Source organism: Syngnathus typhle, linkage group LG9 (assembly GCF_033458585.1).
Source record: "Syngnathus typhle isolate RoL2023-S1 ecotype Sweden linkage group LG9, RoL_Styp_1.0, whole genome shotgun sequence".
Taxonomy (NCBI): Eukaryota; Metazoa; Chordata; class Actinopteri; order Syngnathiformes; family Syngnathidae; genus Syngnathus; species Syngnathus typhle.
This window is the reverse complement of record NC_083746.1, coordinates 2,559,991-2,580,282: the sequence shown is the minus strand read 5'-3', so window position 1 is coordinate 2,580,282 and position 20,292 is coordinate 2,559,991. Positions and strand designations below refer to the sequence as shown.

General features: G+C 43.4%; 2 protein-coding genes and 1 non-coding gene across 5 annotated transcripts; 2 read left to right on the top strand and 1 right to left on the bottom strand.

Moving 5' to 3' along the window:
- Positions 1–60: 60 nt before the first annotated feature.
- Positions 61–2,289, top strand: creg2 (cellular repressor of E1A-stimulated genes 2). Its single transcript, XM_061287469.1, has 4 exons — positions 61–532; positions 897–1,066; positions 1,216–1,329; positions 1,408–2,289. Exons 1-4 carry the CDS (start codon positions 131–133, stop codon positions 1,547–1,549), a joined length of 828 nt encoding a protein of 275 aa, XP_061143453.1. The 5' UTR covers positions 61–130; the 3' UTR covers positions 1,550–2,289.
- On the bottom strand, positions 668–741 carry trnan-guu (transfer RNA asparagine (anticodon GUU)). Its single transcript has one exon. It is a non-coding gene; the product is annotated as a tRNA-Asn (tRNA).
- Positions 2,290–2,792: 503 nt separating the features above from the next.
- Positions 2,793–20,181, top strand: mgat4a (alpha-1,3-mannosyl-glycoprotein 4-beta-N-acetylglucosaminyltransferase A). Of its 3 annotated transcripts, XM_061286596.1 has the most exons (17): positions 2,793–3,049; positions 3,116–3,461; positions 9,572–9,751; positions 9,831–9,971; positions 12,133–12,266; positions 12,341–12,387; positions 12,457–12,570; positions 13,385–13,460; positions 14,968–15,082; positions 15,308–15,438; positions 15,653–15,760; positions 15,864–15,938; positions 16,367–16,485; positions 17,131–17,209; positions 17,459–17,519; positions 17,725–17,837; positions 17,925–20,181. In XM_061286596.1, the coding sequence occupies exons 2-17, from the start codon at positions 3,368–3,370 to the stop codon at positions 17,949–17,951; spliced, it is 1,614 nt and encodes a 537-aa protein (XP_061142580.1). In that variant the 5' UTR covers positions 2,793–3,049; positions 3,116–3,367; the 3' UTR covers positions 17,952–20,181. The 3 variants fall into 3 exon arrangements, with proteins under 3 accessions (XP_061142580.1, XP_061142581.1, XP_061142582.1); XM_061286597.1 differs by having other exon boundaries at positions 2,794–3,461; positions 9,572–9,739; XM_061286598.1 differs by lacking the exons at positions 2,793–3,049; positions 3,116–3,461 and adding an exon at positions 7,195–7,349.
- The last annotated feature ends 111 nt before the right edge of the window (positions 20,182–20,292 follow it).

Genomic DNA, 20,292 nt, shown 5'->3' with positions numbered 1-20,292 from the left:
CCCACCAGACTTTCCTCAACAGTTTGACAGGTTTATGTCATACCCGAATGTGCCGGCAGGGGGCAGATAATGCTTATGGAACTATTGGATAAACGACTTCTAGTGAAGGCAGCCATTGCTCCTAAAACTCATGAGGCCCACTTTTTACTTAACCCTGCCAGTGTTGGCCAACATTCTGACCGGGTGTGCAGCCTACACTTTGAGGAGCTCCGTCTCCTGGGCAGTCTCCTCCAACCACGTAGAGGCCGACCTGTCGGAAGAAGTCGCCCCGTCTCTGCTGGTGGACGGCGGCGGGCTGTGGAAGCAGGCGTATCCGGCAGGCATAGATGAGACTCCCGGGGAGAAAGTGGAGCCAGAGGGCGACTCCAGTGCGGGGGCGCAGAGCCCCGCTCGCCTTTTTTCCTATCGGACGGAGAAGGTGCAGGTGGGGAGGGGTGGTCCTCCACCGCACCAGGAAACGGCGAGAACGGCCAGATACATCGCTCACAGCAGCGACTGGGGTTCCCTGGCCACCATTTCTAGCCAAGACAAGGTAACATACGCACGAGTTAATGTTTACTTCAATATAAATAAAACCACTCTGAATGGCCCTGGATAAAAAAATAAAATAATAATAAAACACCCATGGATTTTTCTTCACTGAAAATCATCGTTTTTAAAAACTACCCGTCCCTGGGTGGGCTCGAACCACCAACCTTTCGGTTAACAGCCGAACGCGCTAACCGATTGCGCCACAGAGACATGTTGACATGGCGAGACATGTCCACTCTAAATTGGGAATTGCTCAATTTGTCCCTAAGATACATAAACTGCCAATGGCTATTTGACCAATTTTCATTTGAGTCAAAGTGACGTCAATCGAATGAGTGATTTTTTATTCGTGTGTGTTTTGCTAGATCAAAGGTCTTCCTTTTGGGAACATTTTCTCCGTCAGTGATGGACCACCGGACAACAGCACAGGCGTCATCTATTTTTACATGACACCTATGGACAACACAGTAACCGACCTGAAAAGAAACCCTTATGCTTCCATCACTTTCTCAGAGGCTGAGAGTGATTTCTGCAGGCAAGCACACTCTCGTCCACTTCTGACAATGCTTGCAATATTATTTGCAACTTTTTTTTGGTAAATTTATTATAATTTGAACACAAGGTGCAATGTTCAATAACTCTTGCATTGGCTCTCTTGATTGTACTGTAACATTCTCTTTGCAGACAAATGATCTACGAGGCAGAGGACCCCAGATGTGCTCGACTCACGCTTACAGGCAAGATGGTGGAGGTGGCCCCAGAGGAGCTGGCCTTTGCCAAGGAGGCCATGTTCTCCAGGTACGAGCAAACACCCTTCACATTCAGTGATGTCTTAACTCAAAACATTCATACCAAGTCCACTTTTCTTTGTTCCAGGCATCCGGTGATGGCAAAGTGGCCCGTGGGACACAAGTGGTTCTTCATGAAGCTGGAGCTGATCCAAGTGTGGCTGCAGGACTGGATAGGAGGCACGTTGCTCATTCCTCTAGAAGAATACTTTAAAGCTTCCCCTTTTTAAGATTCGACGCATTATGAATTCTCATCTAAGGTACACGAATCCAAGTCTGTCAAATTTTCAATTTATTGTGCTATGGTGAAGGTCGCCAGAATGTAAAATGGAAGTACAAGTAGGAAGGGATGCTGGAACCAGAAAGGATACAAAATAATATATGTATCCAAATCATGTTACAGGAATGCATCATTATTTTTAATAGTCGCTCTGCGTTGGATTTTGTATTAAAATCATTACAAATGAAGGAGTCCGAATACGCTCGTAAATGTAAAATGTCGATGTTGCAACCTGCAGCATATTTTTTCGACACCATCATTTGACGCAATTTTCAACATCCGCAAAATATTATACGCCTCAATACAAGCTAAGAAATGTGAATTTATTAGCTTTGGGTGGATTTGAGAGTGACTGCTTCACCTGGAACAATTGGAGAATGTAACCTATGCGCGAAATAAAAACACAATGTAATTCTTTCATTATCGCAAGACTCCAAAAATAAACCTCATATAGCACAACCCAGCGATACTTTGCTTCCCCCATTGGAAATAATGGAGATATACAGTATACATAATAAGTCCAAATGAAACTTTGGGCGCCCTCATTCGAAAGGAAACCGCAACCAAATTTGCACAATAGCGTTCGGCTGGTTTTGTAGTACATCAAATGGTCACTGTGTGGCGCCACAGGACACTAGTCCCTGTCACGCGTCGCTTGTTGGAAAATAAAGGTTGCGCTTGGTCACACAAGCAGTACTTCCTGAGAAATCATTTTAATAGTTTATTAGCCCCGTTTAAGACAATTAAAAAAAAACAAATTTCACGCAGCTATATAGTTTATTTTACCTTTAGAAACTCTCACTTTCATTTCTCAAATGAAACATGCACGCCAAACAGTCAGCCATAACAGTGCTATACTTTTACTTAAGTAGAGCTTTCAGATGTTTTTTTTTTCCTTACGTACAATAATAACACATTTTCATGCATAGATGAAGTTTTATTTATTTTAGTATTTTTGCTACCATTTGATAGAATTGAGGGGTTCCTGCTTTTCTCTGGTCTAGAATTTAGTGTAGTTTTTGCAACCGACATTTGCAAATGCACTAGTGGGTGAGGGAGAAAAAAAAAAATCAACGAGGCAGTAAACCATTGCCCCGCACAAAAATGAAGCCGCGGCCGTGTTTACACCGAGCACGGGGCGCCAGTCTACCGAGGACCCTTCACGTCCATTATTCTGAAAGGTCCAACCGGAAGCGAGCCTGGAAACGGACGGTGCTAGACAGGTAAGAACAAACAGTGTGCTAGGAAATGTGCGTGAAGTGTGCATGAGGAATTGAACATTTAAGGCGTGTCCCGACGAAAGATTGCGACATTCATTACCTGGAATGCCTTTTTATTGTTTTAGAAAAGTGTGTAGCAATCGCAATTGAATGTTAGCTTGACGTCCTGCCAAGCTCGGCTGATAAGCGTCAACCACCGAACCGAAGAGGATTCATGAGAAGCGGGGGATGTGAGTGCACTTGAACGTCTGTTCGGAACCTCGTTTTCGGGTTCCCTCATCTGTTGCTTGTTGTAGCGGAGTCGACGTGGTTTCGAGGCGTCGCCAGTAGGCTATCACGGAAGGGTCCCACTACCATAAGACACCCGCCTGGCAATAAGCCGAAGTGGAAATGCTTCTTCTTCCTGCTTGAGACGCTTCCTAAAGGATACTCCCCTTCCCTCCCCCAAAAGAAATGGAGCGCGCCGGTAGCTAACAAGCCCCCCCCCCCCATTTTGGGGAGAGCCACGGAGGACGGCGGCGACACAAGCGAGGCTTCGCTGAAATGAGATGAGGCTCAGAAATGGAACTGTGGCCACTGCGATAATTTTCTTCACGTCTTTCCTCAGCTTGTCCTGGTACACCGCCTGGCAGGATGGCAAAGGTATGCTCCGCCGTTTTGCTCACTGCATCCACACTGTTTCACTTTGACATGTACAGTCAAGAAGAGAACAACCCATTTCAATTCATTCATTTCATGGTGTTCATAACTCGTTTACATTTCTTTTTGGATGTCAGCATGCTTGAACAAACTGTGTTGTTGGTAAAAAAAATGCTTTTGAATTTTGAATATTGAGCTTTTATAGTTGTTTCCCCATGTCTCTGAGCAATAGCTCAAATACGGTGATACGAGAGAACAATACAATATATGCAGATTTGTGATCAAGAAAATACTTTGACATATACAAGATTGAGATTTTTTTCCCCAATGTATCTAATATAATATTTCCAATTTATCTATAATTACACCAATCATTTTTAGTTTTTGGAGTCAATTATGTTTCCATCTATTTGTATTTGAACATCAGTTAGTTTGCCATGGTTACCAAAAGTGGTTTTTTGTTTTACTCCAATTATTATTATTATTATTTTTTTAAACTAAAACTTTTACTATTGTACGTGTTTGTGGTACATGAATGTAAAGTATGTACGGTAAATACCTTATACGCGTACTTTCTGTTTGAGTCTACGAAAAGTTTCCTTCATGCACCATTTTCTCTTAACTATATAACCCACCATCATGGAATCATTAACTCATTATGGGTCCAGCCTTATTTATCACAATTTTTGTTTGGGCCTAAGGTGAGGCCCGATTGTGACTGCTTGCCCAGGTTTCAGTGCCTGTGGGAAGCATTGGAGCTGCGTCTTTAATGAATGACTTCTTATCAGCAGAGTGTAAATAATTGCAGCCCTTAGGTCAATTCCAAGTCATCGTGGTGTGGCTTTGCGTTATCAGTCTTTATGAGAGGTGATAGATTTGATCCCCAAAGTTGTCACGTTAAGTTTGACAGCCCTAATATTCTAAAGGTCATATTTTAAACTCACCAGTGTGGCGCTGATAACACCTAGTTTCCCTTCCACTTGAGATTTTTTGAGCCATGCAGCGGTTGGCGCGGAGATTGCTGCCTCACTTGGATGCCCTTCCTGGCCTGGGGATTGGATCAAAACTAAAAAGGGGGATTCTCCTTTGGGCTTTGGAGGAAAGCCCGGCTGGCCCCACCCACTGCACCACCCGTGTGTCCGAGCAGCGTGCACGCATTAGTGGAACAAAGGCAAAGGGGCGAGCGACTACATGAGTATTTAGAATTCCAGAAATATTCCAAATATGGAAAATTGAAAATTGGATAGGACCTCTAACCCTTATTTTCAAATCTGCACACACTTGATAGTTGATACGTTAACTATTAATTCTTTGAAACTGGAATATTGTTGGTTGTTATCATGAAAAGGAAAACATTTTGCTGTCCACTGCAACTATAAATAGTATTTTTTATAGTCAAATGATAGTGTTTATTTTTACATCAATTATTTTTACAACTAATATACCCAAAATTCAAACCAAATAAAGAAAATGACGGCCATTTATTGCACAATTACACTTTATTGGATGACCAAAAAAATGTCTCTTAGGTCACGAGCACACCACAGAGCCATGCCCCCTCCTGGTTTCTATTAAATAAAAAAGATGAATAATATTTTTGGAGTCACGACAGTGGTGATCATAATCGTCATCTGTATCTGACTAATGTCGTTCAACCAAATACGTTAAGTGCCACTTTTGGGAATTGAGAGCTAATCTTGGATGTTGGAGTTCTTGACATCTTGAATCATTCCCTGGTCATGTGACCTGATGAGACAACGGCCCGATGTAAGTCAGCTGTACAAACACTCCATCGTGACTCTCTCGAGTGCGCGCTGCTTTCTTTCTTGTTGCATCTCGTGGTGAAGCAAAGAGTGGATGGCAGTGAAATGCTACGTGACATATCCTCATTAATAACGTCACGATTAATAATCCCAAATTCATTTTCTCAAGATGTCGACATGTCCGTTTTTCACGATCACAACTCGTCAATTTTGCAGATTCAATCAGTTGTAACTCGATAGCCACGTGATGTTTGATCAAGCCTCTATCCCACCGAGAAGTAAACATCTGCTGGCAAAAATTAAAATGTGTATATTGTTTACTATGAATGTTTTGAATACAACTAGCTGAAAAATGAACGACAGCGATGAAATGATTTCCCTTTTGTTACGTCCCGCCACCGTTGCCCATCGCATAATATGTTTAAGGGCTTGCCTCTTCCTCTTTGCAAATGACACTTCCTCCTCACTGTCCTTCAAGATCTCCCATCCAGCAAGCGGCTGATGCTTTTCCTCCAGCAGTCCACACACAATGGGACAAAAATAGCACGTGCGTCAAATGGGTTGCCCGGATTTACAAAAACACTCGCGTGCAAAAACCGCAATCATGTGCATTTTCGCTTTTTTTGTCTGCCTGTGTCTTGAATCACGTGTAAGCGTTTGGGTAGTGTGTCGCCGTACTGAGGAAGTGCAGCCCGCCAAACGAGTGGCCTGGAAGGATGAGGAGAGCAAGAGGAGGCCGAATGATAAAAGAGGGAGAGCGAATGGGAAGTGCCTGAGGTGGGCCGCTGTTTGTGAAAAGCAGCAGAGTGCTGACAAGGCAACGAGACAAGCGGGATGTGTTCCCTTCTTTGTTGTGTGTCCTGCTACACACACACACACACCTACCTGCCGTTCCCCCGGGCGCTCCTCACACTGTCGGAAACAGGACTGGGCATTTTGCACTGTTAAGTCATTATAGTAACGGCAACATCCTGCGTCCCACACTTCCGTTCACAAAGTCACAATGCTCTTATTTCTATTTTCGGCACAAAAGAATTGCCCTTGATTTTAAGAGTGCTGTAATTTGTTGTCCTTTCAACGGATTAAGTCGTGCTCACGTTTATCGGTTTACGCACGTGGCTCTCGGAAGTCACAGGAAGGGGCTTTTGTGGTCGCTTGGCCGACGTGATCGCAGTTGCCTCAGTCATGAATTCTATTTGACGGTCGGGTTATAAGTACGGAAACGATGAATCGAGCAAGGCTCGATTATGAAGACAAAGCATGGTTTGTTTATTTGAGCATGAATCGTGTATGATTGTGTGCTTAAAAAGAACCCTGAAATTTTCTTTACAATAATATTTTGTATGTGCCGCAACTAGTCTAACCACAACATTCTGATTAATATTGGAGTTTGAGTTCAATTTAAGCAATAAAAGCCACCTCACTTACTGTTGACTGAAAATGACATCACAGCTTCCAGGTCTCAACCAATCACAGCTCAGCTTCAGTACAGAGCATATTCGATAAAGCGCAATGTTACAGCAATAGCGATTGTGAAAGCGTTATACAAATATATATAGTTTGTGAAAAAAAAGCATAAAGGGGAACATTTCCAGTCTTGCTGGGTATTATCACTTACTATCCGAAATAGGCTGCTCATTGTCATGCTACAAAAGCCCTATTGGATCCACGCTTCATCTTTTCGAGCACACGAGTCTGTTAAGGCGCTCGTTTTTCTCAAGAACAAACTGATCGTGCTAAAAATAAATCCTGTAGAGGACTTTCCGCTTTTGAATTCCGTGTGGTGTCACATTCTAAGGAGAGGCAACTTGTTAGTGTTAATTACTCTTCTTCGTCACGCACCAATCGTTTTGCTTTCATAACCAGAGAGGCATTCAACAAAAAAAATATTCCCAAAATAGAGATGCATCCTTTTTTTCATGTGGTGCCAGCTTGCTGTGCCAGTGATGCTCACAGCAAACAGCAGGATCTCAAGAGTGGGTGAAGGTCGGGAGAAACAATGAGCTCATGTTGAGGAAGCAAAGTACAGAATCTTTGTTGGACCCATGCCGCAGGGATTGGCTGTTTTGACGCTGCGGTCAGATTAGATTGATCTGGAAAGACTTGATGAGAAGAAGAAAAACACAAGGTAATCCTTTGGTGCTCGCTGGTCTGAAGTCTTGTTAGCGTTAGAATACAACGCGTGTTTCATACGGCAGACCAGGCTAGCATGTTTGGCGTACATGTGGCTCTCATCTAGGTCTTGTCTCAGCTCGGTGGAATCTGAGGATTTCTTTTTTTCCCACATCACAATTAGATTGTATTTTAGTAAAAAAAACAAAAAGCTTCCAGTAGTCTGATCCTAAACTATAAGAAGTGTCAAGGTTCTTTTGCTCCTATTTATATTCCTCCATATTTGTCCATGTTCCTGCTGTGGCTGTCGTGTAAAAGGAGCGTAAGGCCTTAATGTGCATTTCAAAGGCATTTGACGAATGTCAATTGCACATTTCAACTGGCCTTTCCTCCCGAGTGCCTCCATTAATAAATAAATACGGCCATGTTTTCCGGAAGGGCACGCTCACCAGAGAAGAATAGATCAAAAAATCATATTCATCTCAGGACAGATGGAAGGTTGTGTCAGCGGTGGATGTTAGCTCCTCCTTCCATTTCTCCTGGGGAAATGGAGAAGAATAATGAGATTGGCGAGGACTGGACTCTGCTTGGCCTAATTGTTTAATGCATTTTGTGCAGTTGCCCACGTTTTTTATACCCACCATTGCTTTCGTAAGTGACAGTACCTGACACACGGCCAATTCGACTTTTATTTGACCTTTTATCAACAATGACAAGTACTATATGTTCTCCATGGTTGCAAACTGCATTGGACACATACCTTAATAGAATCTGACTTGAGATCAGTAGACGGAAATGGCGTGAAGGTTCATAAGCTGCATAGACGTACTGATAATCAGGCCAAAGCTTGTCGATTTAGTCTCAGCTCAAATGACAAATGGGATGAAATGTTAAAAATTGTGTTCCAGGGTTAAGAATTGACGGTACCTAACATCTCCAGTATATTATAAATACAATTCATACACAGTCCAGTACAAACAAAATCACCTTTGGTCTCAAAGACTCTTTGACTCGACAACATTTAAACAAATTGCCTCGTCTGCATTCTCAACAGTGTTAGGAATTGTCTAGTGTTGAGTTACCTTTTAGAAAGTTGGAAAAATGATGACGGGTGTGGAAGATTGTTGCTTGGAGTTGCATTCAAGTGGATCACTCTTTTGGTTTCGTCAGCAGATAAGCGCTAGAACATGCAAACATTGGTTTTTTTTTTGGTCAACCAGGCTGTGATATGCAGATGACTCAATTGTGCTTCGTGTTTAAATGTTGTTGTTTTTTTAAACGGAATACCGTAATTTTCGGACTATAAGTCGCACCGGAGTATAAGTCGCACCAGCCATAAAATGCCCAAAAAAGTGAAAAAAAAAAAAAAACATATGTATATAAGTCGCCCCCCCACCCAAACTATGAAAAAAAACGCGACTTATACTCCGAAAATTACGGTACTCCTCTTTGTTGCCCAAAGAGAACAAAATAAAAATCTTATCTGCTCCATGGGATTAGCAGGTGTGGCTTCACCTCCACAGTGCTGGCAGCCAAAGCACTGTTGTGCAGATGAAAGTCTATTTAAGGTTTGAAGCTGCCCTTTTCATAGGGCTCGGGTTCACATGACTGCATCTGTGTTTAAAGCGGGAGCAGCCTGGCCGGAACGGACAATAGCTCCGTCAGAGAGAATCCAGGAGAGAGCAACGATAAAAGGAGGCCAGTCGTCATTGTTTGATTGATGCTCAAAACAATATAGCGGCCAGCGCTGGTAGATCAGAGACAAACCTTAACCTCTCCATCTGGCCCGTTCTTTGAATTTCAGTTGCTATTTCAAAATGTCTGGTTGCGGAAAATGCAGAAAAGCTCATTTTTCTGGGTTACCGCCTGTAGCCATGAGTCATATGAGACAACATCGTGACGACAGCGCCTGAAGAAAACCTCAGTGACGCCTAAAAACAGACGATCCTCTTATATCCCCAATTAACAAGTCATTCCTATTTTGAACAAACAGATCTTATCATAGTTGTCAGATGACAACCATTTTTACACCATGTTTCTTAAAAGGATGTCCGTAACAGTACTGGCAAATACCAAAATCTTTTTTTTTTTTTTTAAATGCCTAATCCTACGTGCAATTAAGGATATGTAGACAAGCTGCACATTTGCGAATAATATACTCGATATATTCCACATAGGAGCTGCGAGCTAAAGTTCCGTTTTTTTTTTTTTAATGCCGCTTTCTGTTCCTCATTGCAGAGAAACTGGTAGCATACCAGCGGGAATTCCATACCTTGAAAGAGCGCCTTCGCGTAGCCGAGCACAGGACCCTGCAGCGCTCGTTGGAGCTCAACAACATCCTCGAGCAGTTTCGGCACGCCGTTGCCCAAACCAACAGCAGCAAAGATGCCCTCACCAATTTTTCAGGTAACCTGGAAGGTATGACGGCAGGCCACACCAAGGTCACTGGCGCTGGCTGGGCCGATACATGATATATTTTATGTCCTTATGTATTTAGCGGATACCAAGAAACTTTTTAAGCAGCTGGCCAACAGGGCACCTCTCCACGTGCCAGACATCTATCACCACATGCCTCACCTGCTCACCAATGAGGACAGCTTGCACCCCGCCGTACAAGTCAGCCTCGGGCGCACTGGAGGTGAGAACTCGCCGTAGTTAGCATATTTTGAGCTTCACTGACGGCTTCTCTGTAAATATCTCAACGTCACATTGAGGCCTCCCCGAGGAATGTTTACACACTGTCGATAATTATAGTCTATGTACAGGACGTTGTGAGTCTTTGTTGAGAAGCTATGCAGAAAACTTCCTCGCTTTGATCGCTTAGTCAACCCACTTGCACTTCCCAACCGCCGGAGGGTTCTAGTTTAATTGGCCCTGTTTGTAACGAGAGTAAAAAGTAAAACGCAAGTAGAGCCTTTTCATCCAAGATGGATGACACTCCCCACGCCATTTTGGATCTCATCTTCTTAAAGTATTTGCCAAATCGCAAGGGCGGCACGTGGGTAGCGTATCCGCCTCACAGAGATGTTGGGTTCGATTCCACCTCTGATCTTTCCTTTGTGGAGTTTGCATGGCACTACGGTTTCCTCCCACAATTCGAAACCATGCATTGTAGGCCGATGGACCCACCAAATCTCTGCGTGTCCTGTAAGCCAGTTTAGGGTGTCCGACGCCTACTGCCCGATGACTGCCGGGATTGCCTCCAGCAAACACCGATGATGGAAGTCCCCACCATTAGTCTGTCTTCAATAAAACCCTGAGAAGGAAAAATGGCAAGCATTTTTTTAAAAGGTTCATGTCGCAACACTTGGTCAAACCGGCTGAACGTTTCAGTGCAGGCCCCTGCATACATGTTTTTCTGACCTGGTGGCCTCAACCTGGAGGACCTTTGTATCGTTGTAGTATTACATAAACGCTTGATGTCCTCATCTCGTCAAAATTGAAGAGCATCCAAAATCCACAAGGTTGTAACCTTTCATGTATAGTGAAGAACCTTTCTGATAAGCACGTTTTTTTTGGTTTTGAACTTCCGGTTTTAGTTTCTAGCCAAAATTTCACACTTCTTTAGCTTAGCAACACCTTCCTCCTTGTGTGAAACGTTGCTATTTTTAAGTGTGACCGTGTAAAAAGTTCATTTCCTATTGAACGGAAAAGCTTCTCTGGATGCAGCCCAACAAAACTCTGCAAAGATTTGACGAACGGCCCGTTTGAATGAATCATTTGAGCAGCGATCAGCGAGGGATGCAGCCTGGAAGGGTTCGGGGCGCTTTTAGAGTTCTGCACACGTTGCACTTGCCTGCATTATCACTCATTCACATGTCTACCACCATCCCTGATGATGTCACACTTGTTTTTTTCCTGTCTCCCACGCTCGCCTTTCATCTTCGACCTAGTTCTTTTTTTTAAATGCTGGTGAGCGTCGGCATACAATGCGGGGTTTGATGTGAGAAAACACAAAGCGAAACTGGGACAGATTTTCCACGCCGTGGAAATTGTTGGCCCCCTTTTCTCAAGCCTGCAGCGTGCGCCTCATTGCTCCTGCACCTCTTTTTTTTTTTTCGTACTCTTCGCGAGACCCCCCCCCGTCGCTGTTTCCAACGGCCGTGATAACGCACCTGCCCTAGCCGAGTGACACACATTTCAAGAAATGTTAGAAATCGTCAGGGACTTTGTGATTTAGGGCTGCAATGATAAACGAAGTAACTTGAATACTTTGATTTACAAAAAAAGGCTTGAAGCAAAAATTGTGACGCGGTGCTTCATAGCAATCAGACGTCTGACTTTTTTGGTATGATAAAAGAAACAAAGCACATGGGACCAGCCCGTCTCTCACTTTTATCACTTCCTGTTTCCTTTTAGTAGAGTGCCTGCCTGTTTTTAAAATTGTTTTGAGAAAACCTAATGGATTCTGATTTATTCATAAATTAAAGAAACAAATTTGATCATCTGAGCAACATCGTGCCCTTTGGGCAAATCCATTCAATTCATAACAGAAGCTCATGAATTAATTCAGCAGGTCTTTGCGTCAGTCGACCGGATGCCAAGTAGTCCTTAATCCTGCCGATTGTTGCCCTCCTACCGCTTGTAAACGGAAGCGTTTTATTTATAGACTCCATCCATATCTGAGTCAGATGTTGTTTTTTAAGGTGGCTCTCCGTGAGCATCCAGGGTTGCCTTCCTTCCGTTGCCATCTGTTTGCGTTGTGGAATCCATCCAATGTAATCCGTTAAATGTCGAGCAATGCACATTCACTATTTATGAAAACTCATCCGTTCTCACCCCGGTGCGCCTCTGCCCAGTTACCATGGTGATGGGGATCCCCACGGTGAAGCGGAAGGTGAAGTCGTATCTGGCGGAGACGCTGCATTCGGTCATCGACAAATTGACTCCGGAGGAGAAACTCGACTGTGTGGTGATTGTCTTTGTTGGGGAGGTGAGAGGTCGCCCTGCAGCGGTCTTCCCATGACTCGAAAGGTCGCGCAAAGGTCACCCTTCTTTTTCCCGCAGACTGACCTGGAGTACATTCAGAGTGTGGTTTCAAGCCTGCAGAAGGAGTAAGGGCAACTTGTGATGGGAATGTTGTTCATGCTCCCTGACGTCACCCGGGTTCTATTCTTCTTCAGGTTCTCAACAGAGCTGAATTCAGGTTTGCTCGAGGTCATTTCGCCTCCCGCCACCTTTTACCCAGACCTCAACGACCTTAAAGAGACATTTGGTGACTCCAAAGACAGAGTAAGGTATGACGGTGAATCATCGGTACCACTTTTCCTTTTTTTTCCTTGCCTAATTAGGCAAAGTGAGAAGGAGAAAATGATGGCCTGAGAGCCGCAGATAGGAGATATGAGGCAGCGACCGCAGAACCAGAAGGATGAGTCAGTGGGAGGGAGCGAGCGGGCGAGAGCTTTTAGTCAGCTGCTTAGTATTCTACAAGCATTTGTCAAAGTCGGATCAAGGTCATCGGTAAAGGCCCCTTCCGCCTCTTGCACCCGAAGCACTCCCTCGCTCTCGCCAGCTTTTGTCGTGGATGTTTTCGTTATGTCAGCCGACGAATGGCTTCATAGAAATCTGTCAGATTGTGTGGACTCGATCGGAATAGAGCTCAACCGCAGACGAGTCTTGTTTGTGTGGGAGCGAGTGTTTGTTTGCACTACCTTGCTGGGTAACATATGCCTGGCTTTCCTGTGGCGTGTCAATATTCTTACGTGGTTGTGTGTGTGTGTGTGTGTGTGTCAGCGTCAGAACTTTGTGGAATCAAGTACCGTAATTTTCGGACTATAAGTCGCACCGGAGTAGAAGTCGCACCAGCCATAAAGTGCCCAAAAAAGTGAAAAAAAAAAACATATATATGTATATAAGTCGCTCCTGAGTATAAGTCGACCCCCCCCCAAACTATGAAAAAAAAACGCGACTTATAGTCCGAAAATTACGGTACATTGCAAGGGACCGCTTCAATATGAATGCAGGGATAAACGCAAAAAGCAGTAGCAACCACAAACTGCCCCTTTTTTTTTTTTTTTTTTTTTTTTTTTTTTTGTGAATGTGTTTGTTTAGATGGCGGACAAAGCAGAACCTGGACTATTCCTTTCTCATGATGTATGCAGTGAGCAAAGGAGTTTATTATGTTCAGGTAAGCCCTTAAATGAGTGGTGCTTTCACTTTGACTGCCGCTTTCAATTTAAAACGAGCGCGGCTACAAAACAAACGCGTGCCGTCGCAATTCGTTTCCTCTCGTTAAAACCCTCGCCACTCACTCTCGGCTTAATCCTCTTGGATTTCTGCCGCAATCGTCTGTCTTTTTGGCGCTCCAAATTTTTTAAATCTGTCACCAATGCAGTGGTACTGCTAAAGTCGAGCACAATCTGTTCTAGGATTCCATCGAAATCTGTTCCGCAATCCCAACTACCAGCATCAGAAATCCTTTATCAACTGTAATAATCGCTTTTAGTAGGGCTGATCGATATTTCGATTGAAGGTTGTAATCGTGATCTCAAACAACTCGATTTTAAGATCGGGGTTTTTGTTTTTTTAAAGGGCTCTTATCCTTTTAAGATCACAAATCAGCGGCATGAGGCACACTAACCGGCTCTGAGCTGGTGGGAAGAAAAAGAAAGCCTTGTGTCTACGTCATGCTAGCACCCATACTGCCGGAAGTCCTTTCTTTGGCAGCTGCTTGATGTTAAGATAGCTTGCGCTGCACCACTCAGCTCTATTCATTAAGTAACTAATACTTGCCTCCGTGGAAACAAATACGAAGGAGTCACTCAACATGGACCACACCAAGCAAGAGACAAACCCTGAAAGGATGGAGATGCTAATTGCTAATGGGAAATGCGGAGTCGGTCGGGAAAGACCAAAATGAGGTCTTGCTAACTGCATAAGGGCAGATAGCAAGTGGCTATGAACTGAAGATTACAAAAGTATTAAAATGACTCTGTATCTAGAGATAAAATAAGATGACAGCACACCGTCAAACACTGGAAGAAGTTTACGGCTGACGTCGGCGATGAAGAATTTAAGGCAATAAACGTATGAAATATAATATAAAATATTAGGGATGGGCAGACACCAGCTATTGTTAATCCGTGCCGATACCGGCCTTACTTCATGGTATCGATACTCGTGACATTGGCCGATACCAGCGCGGGCTGCCTTTTTGCCGCCATTTTACGATGAGGAACTCGAAATTAAAAATTAGAACAGAAAATTAATTTCATTCATTCTCATGGTCACCTGCGGACTACTTTCTGCGCCGAATGTCAAGTCTGTTTGCTTCACGTACGCGTAACGTGTGTCTTCCAAATGATTGAAATTTGAAAGGAACTGACATTTTTGACTTGGAACGCTGAGATTCTGTGTGATATTTCTACGGTTTTACGATGGTTTTGTTTCGCCGACGACTACCATGCATACCTGTTATCAGTTTCACGTCTAATGGTTGCGGTGTGTCATTTTCGTTCTCTGCTCTCACCTGGAGGGAAGAGGTATTAACTATCCGCTTTCGTTTGACGTACACTAGTTGGGCTGTGGTTTCATTGCTTAATTCCCCATAGCACATCCCTTTTTGTGACCATTGCAAGTCCCAACCCTCCCAGTTGTTTGGAATGGCTCACTCCTGTGCGCTTCTGCTCCCTCAGTTGGAGGACGACATCGTTGCCAAGCCCAACTACTTTGCCACCATGAAGAACTTTGCCCTCCAGCTTGCGTCCGAAGACTGGATGATCCTGGAGTTTTCTCAGCTCGGCTTCATCGGTATGATAAGTCACACACCAGACTGGCCCAACAAGTCCTCAACTCACTTTGTGCTTTTTCTGCTTAAGGGTAGAATTCCTTGTCCCACCTGTTTATGTTCCCCCGTTGACGGTGTCGCAACAATTCACCGATATCTCGTTAATCTGACTCAAATGTTGGTCGCTAATGAGCATCTGTGCCAGAAGCACAGATCTCATAAATGCTTTGCAATGCACTCTCCTGCAGGGAAGATGTTCAAGGCACCGGACCTGAATCTCATTGTGGAGTTCATCTTCATGTTCTATAAGGAGAAGCCAATCGACTGGCTGCTGGACCACATTCTCTGGGTCAAAGTGTGCAATCCTGAGAAAGATGCGGTATGCTCTGTCTTTGCATGTCATAAGTCGTGCTGTTCTCTGACGTGTGATAACCTTCAAAATCTTGGTGGTAATTCCGACACGAAAGCACGTCTCGTCAAATGCCAAGTAGTCCACCTTTTGCGGCGCACTGCATAATGGCAGTAAACACATCCTGTTCTATTGTATTGTACACTTGGCTCAAACTCGTTGACCCATTTTAACACTTTTCCAGAAACACTGCGAGCGCCAGAAGTCCAGCCTCCGTGTGCGCTTCCGACCCTCCTTGTTTCAACACGTGGGCCTCCATTCTTCTCTCGCCGGGAAGATCCAAAAGCTCACAGTGAGTCGCTGTGCCCACGCAAGGAGTCACTTGATACACTCGATCCATTCCGCACATTTCAGCGTTGCTCTTTCTCTCTCTCGCTCTCTGCACGTGGCTGCAGGACAAAGACTTCCTCAAGCCTCTTCTCCACAAGATACATGTCAACCCTCCTGCCGAGGTTTCCACCTCAATGAAGGTAAGCATCCTTCGGCGCTTTTCTTTTTTTCGTCATACGTATATGGTAGAGCCTCCAATTCGAAACAAATGATCCCTTAGAGAACAATACAGATTAAAAATAATAAATTGATACAACTTACAAATACACAAACATACATCATTTTAAATTTTAGAAAGTAGGCGGGAAGAATTCTAAAAAGTAATTCCTTGATTTTTAAAATGATGAATTTACATTAGAAAACAGTTTCATGCAACGATTTAAAAAAGAAAAATGGGTGAGTGGACCTTGACTTAAGCCGTACGTACGGTTTAGAAATATTTTTTCAGAAAGATTTTAATATGAATTGATACGTTAAGATTAACACCATCCTACGCATACCTTTCATAACATATAGTTTACAGTGTTTTACCGTTTTGCAGAATTTGAGTTCTAAACATGTCTGTCAGGTTTATCATGGCCACACTCTGGAGAAGACATACCTCGGGGAGGATTTCTTCTGGGCCATCACACCTTCCGCAGGAGACTACATCCTCTTTAAATTTGACAGACCCATCAGCATAGAGCGGTAAGAAGCTGCTAAGTTCATTTCCATACACTACCCTTTGCACAGACCCCGTTTTTATCTCATGTCTGTGTGTTTGCACACCTCTCCGAGGATCTAAAGAGAGGAAACTAAAATAAGCATGTTCGGGTCAGTCACAGAGATGATGAGTGTCTTATTAACACAGATTTTGTATTGAGGCAGGGCCAGGATAGCCTGCTAACAAATGCGTTTGCAGAGCTGCTGAGAGCCGAGCGCTGTCAGTTGCTCCGCCAGGAAGGGACGAAGGAGTGATGTTGGTTATAGACTCGAGCTGTGCTGATGAGACAAGATCTTATCAAGAGGAAGACCATTTTTTTGCTGTCTGTGCTTGTTAGCTGAATCGCAGCGTTCCCCCCCCCACCCCCCCCATATTTTATTAACAGTCTCCAACTTCGGTCCGCAGAGAGAAATGAACATCTTGAATTCCAAATGAAAGCTCACATTGTTATGCTAGTCCCCCTTTACTGGCTACATTTGGGACTTATTATGACTAACTTACTTCAAATGGTTTGTCCTCACTTTGATATTTTTGTCAAATCATGTGAGAAGCCACGAATGGGCACTTGCTCGCCCCCATATCAAGTTTAGAAAAGTGCTTAATGTTTTTTTTTCGTTTTTCGTCGGCAGGTTCCTGTTTCGCAGCGGTAACCAGGAACACCTCGGGGACAAGATGCAAAACACCACAGTGGAAATACTGCCCGTCTCCGTAAGGAAACACTCGCCCACATGCAATCGAGCGCACGCACACACAGCGATGTGACAAGTGACAGCGATCATTACATGACACCGTTTGGACCGATTGCTTTGAAGGCTGCAGCCGATTGATTCGAAAGCGGAATGTAAGCGTGACAGCTCTGCCGGAGGCAATTGACTGATCAGGGATCAGAGACCCACGTCATTAACATTTGCTTTGGCTCGACCGTTGCATCATTGAATAACTTTTGCCTTTTGTCAGGAACCTGGACCGCAGACCAAAGAGAAGTACAAACGAACTGAAGACCGCTTCTACAGGATCGGTAAGTGTGTGTACTCGATGCGTAAGCGTCCGTCTCAGATGACACACACATCGATTGCACGCTGGAAATTATACATCCATAGACCCGATGAATTATGTGTTTTTTTTTCTCCAGCGAGCACGTTTGATACGCTATTATTAATGTGACCGTGAGATAAAATGACATGCAACATTGCCTTTGTGCTTTTTGCATTTAAAACACACAGGTCAGTTTGAAAAGGGTGTGGCTGAAGGGGCTGTCGATCCTTCCTTCAATCCCATCGTGGCCTTGCGACTGTCTGTGCTCAAAAACTCGGCTGTTTGGGTCATCATCAGTGAAGTAAGCAAAGCAAATAACATGCGCATGGTCTGTGTAATCATTGCGTCTGTAACTGTGTTTGACAGCATCCTCTCTTTGTCTCGTCAGATCCATATAAAGAAGACAGCGGGCTGAATTTTGTGCACGGCGGCCTCCAATTGCCGATCCCTGGGAGTGAAAAGCTTGCAGCCTTCTCGTATCGGGGCCTCAGGCAGCGATGAAGTCATGAGACCACTTGGAGCGAGCTCATCCTTATTTTTCTTTTCACCCTTTTCTCCCCCTGTCTGTCACTCTCTTACTTGATAGTGAGAATGTGAATTCTGCTGCCAATGGGCAAAACAGGCACGCTTGTGTGACGGAACCACACAAGCATTTTGGAACACAATCGGAGGAACGAGGACTAAATCATGACGTCAGTCACCTGGCCACTTGTGTCCATGGATGCTGCCAAATCACTCCCGTTCAACTCAATGCTGCCACTCTTGGGCGTGCTGGGGCATTGCACTCTGACTAGCGCCACCGGCTGGTGCCCATGATTGTGCCAGGAATGTATCCCCTAACCTACCAATGAGGAAATACCGTTTTAAGTCCAACACACAAAATACTCCAATATCTTTCAATCCTGCCTGTGCTCGGTTACGGTTGGCGATAATTCTTGAAAGGAAAGAAAGTGATCACCGCCTGTCTGACCTGACGGGAGGGGGTCCTTGTATATAACCCACTCGAGAGATTGCCTTGATGCCGTTTTTTTCCCCAGAAGGAACATACTGATAAAGAATTAGATATAAGGATCTATGAAGGTGACTTAATTTATTTAAAAAGAGATCTTTTAATTTCTACAAGAAGTAAATATATTTTTGAATCTATTACGGGATGTTTACGCTTGTGTGACTTTAGTTTGCTGTGCATTTTCACGATTTGCCATTTCATTTCACTTGAAGCCGATTGACATTATTCCTAATTTTCATACAGCTCAAAGATAGGAAAGATGATAACAGACTCAGTTGTGTGTGGAAAATTGTGCCTTATATCGTGTTCCCCAAGTGTGTATCAGCTATTTCAATCACATTTGCCAACATCTCACTGGCTGGATATAGTATTATCATTGTTGTTATTGATGTGAAAATAGCAGACAGTGTTTGATGTGACTCCACCAGTGTGGTATCACATTACATTTTAAACTGCTTGCTTTGCACTGTTTGTTGGTTGCGTCAGCAATGGGACCACAATCTTTTCATTGTACGAGGACCATTAGGGCCATAGTGAAGAAGTGGAGGGGGCGTGTCAAATTATGAGAAGTCGTACAAATATATTGTAATTTTATTACAAGACAAAAAGTCACTGTTAGTAGTTTAAAAGCAAAACAGTACAAGAGGAGAAAAAAATAATGTCTTGGGATCGACCACATACGAGTAACCTTTTTGAATGTGAAGTAAAAACTCTTCCATTCATGTAAATTGATTTTTTTTTTCTTGGACTACTTGCAAGAAAAAATAAGCATTTTTAGTTTAATTTAAATTTGTGGCTTAATTTTACTTCCCCCATTTTTTTTTTTTTTTATTAAACTATCCTGGAGAGAGTATATTTCTTTTTAGAATAAATACAAGATTAGTCTTGTAACAACCCAGCCCCCACTGCAGTTTTCTTGCTAAATTACAATTACAACTAAAGTTTTTGTTGAATTTAAATCATCTTTATGTGGCACTAATGCTCCTTTGTACCCTCGTACACATTTCTCTCTCGTTTTGTTTTGGAACGGAATGTCACGACTACTGATCTAAAGAGTGCACCTTTTTGTCGTAGAGTTTTAGCGGAGGATGTCGCCTTCATTGTCAATGTATAAAAAGCAATGAGCATCTCTTTTTCTGTCACTTGTCCAACTCACGTAACTAGTTTATTGAAATCAGCATCACTTTTTGTTGTCAATTTAAATGACAGTGGTCAAGGAGGTAACGAAGTGCCTTTTGATAAAAGTGGACAGAGCTGTAAGTGTGCTGTACACACACACACTTGACAAGTGTTATTGTTTGTCTACAGCAAGCTTCTGGATGACACTTTCTCGTGTTTCAATTGATTCGAATTGATCCTAATCGGGATGTTTACTTTGGAAAAGTGTGAGAATAAGATACCACAAAGCTTCTCTTAACATATACTGGATTGTCTTTATGCCTAAAGTTGAATGAAACTGGTTGCACGTCAGAAAAAAACCCCGTGAATGTGTTAATGGAGAGTAAAGAGCGAAAAAACGATTTCAGGCTAGAAACCTCCTTCCCTCATATCGGTTTGTGTGCCTTCATCGTGTTATATGTTGCCTTTTTTGACATCTTTTTTTCATGGACATGTTAGAAATAAATGAGGAAACAAATTGCCTGGTGTTTGCTTTTTGTGTATTTAGATTTGTTCTCTGCGAATCTCCAACCAGTTTTGGCCTACAGTTGTATGCTTTTTTTTGGATCGCAGAAACGATGAAAACTAC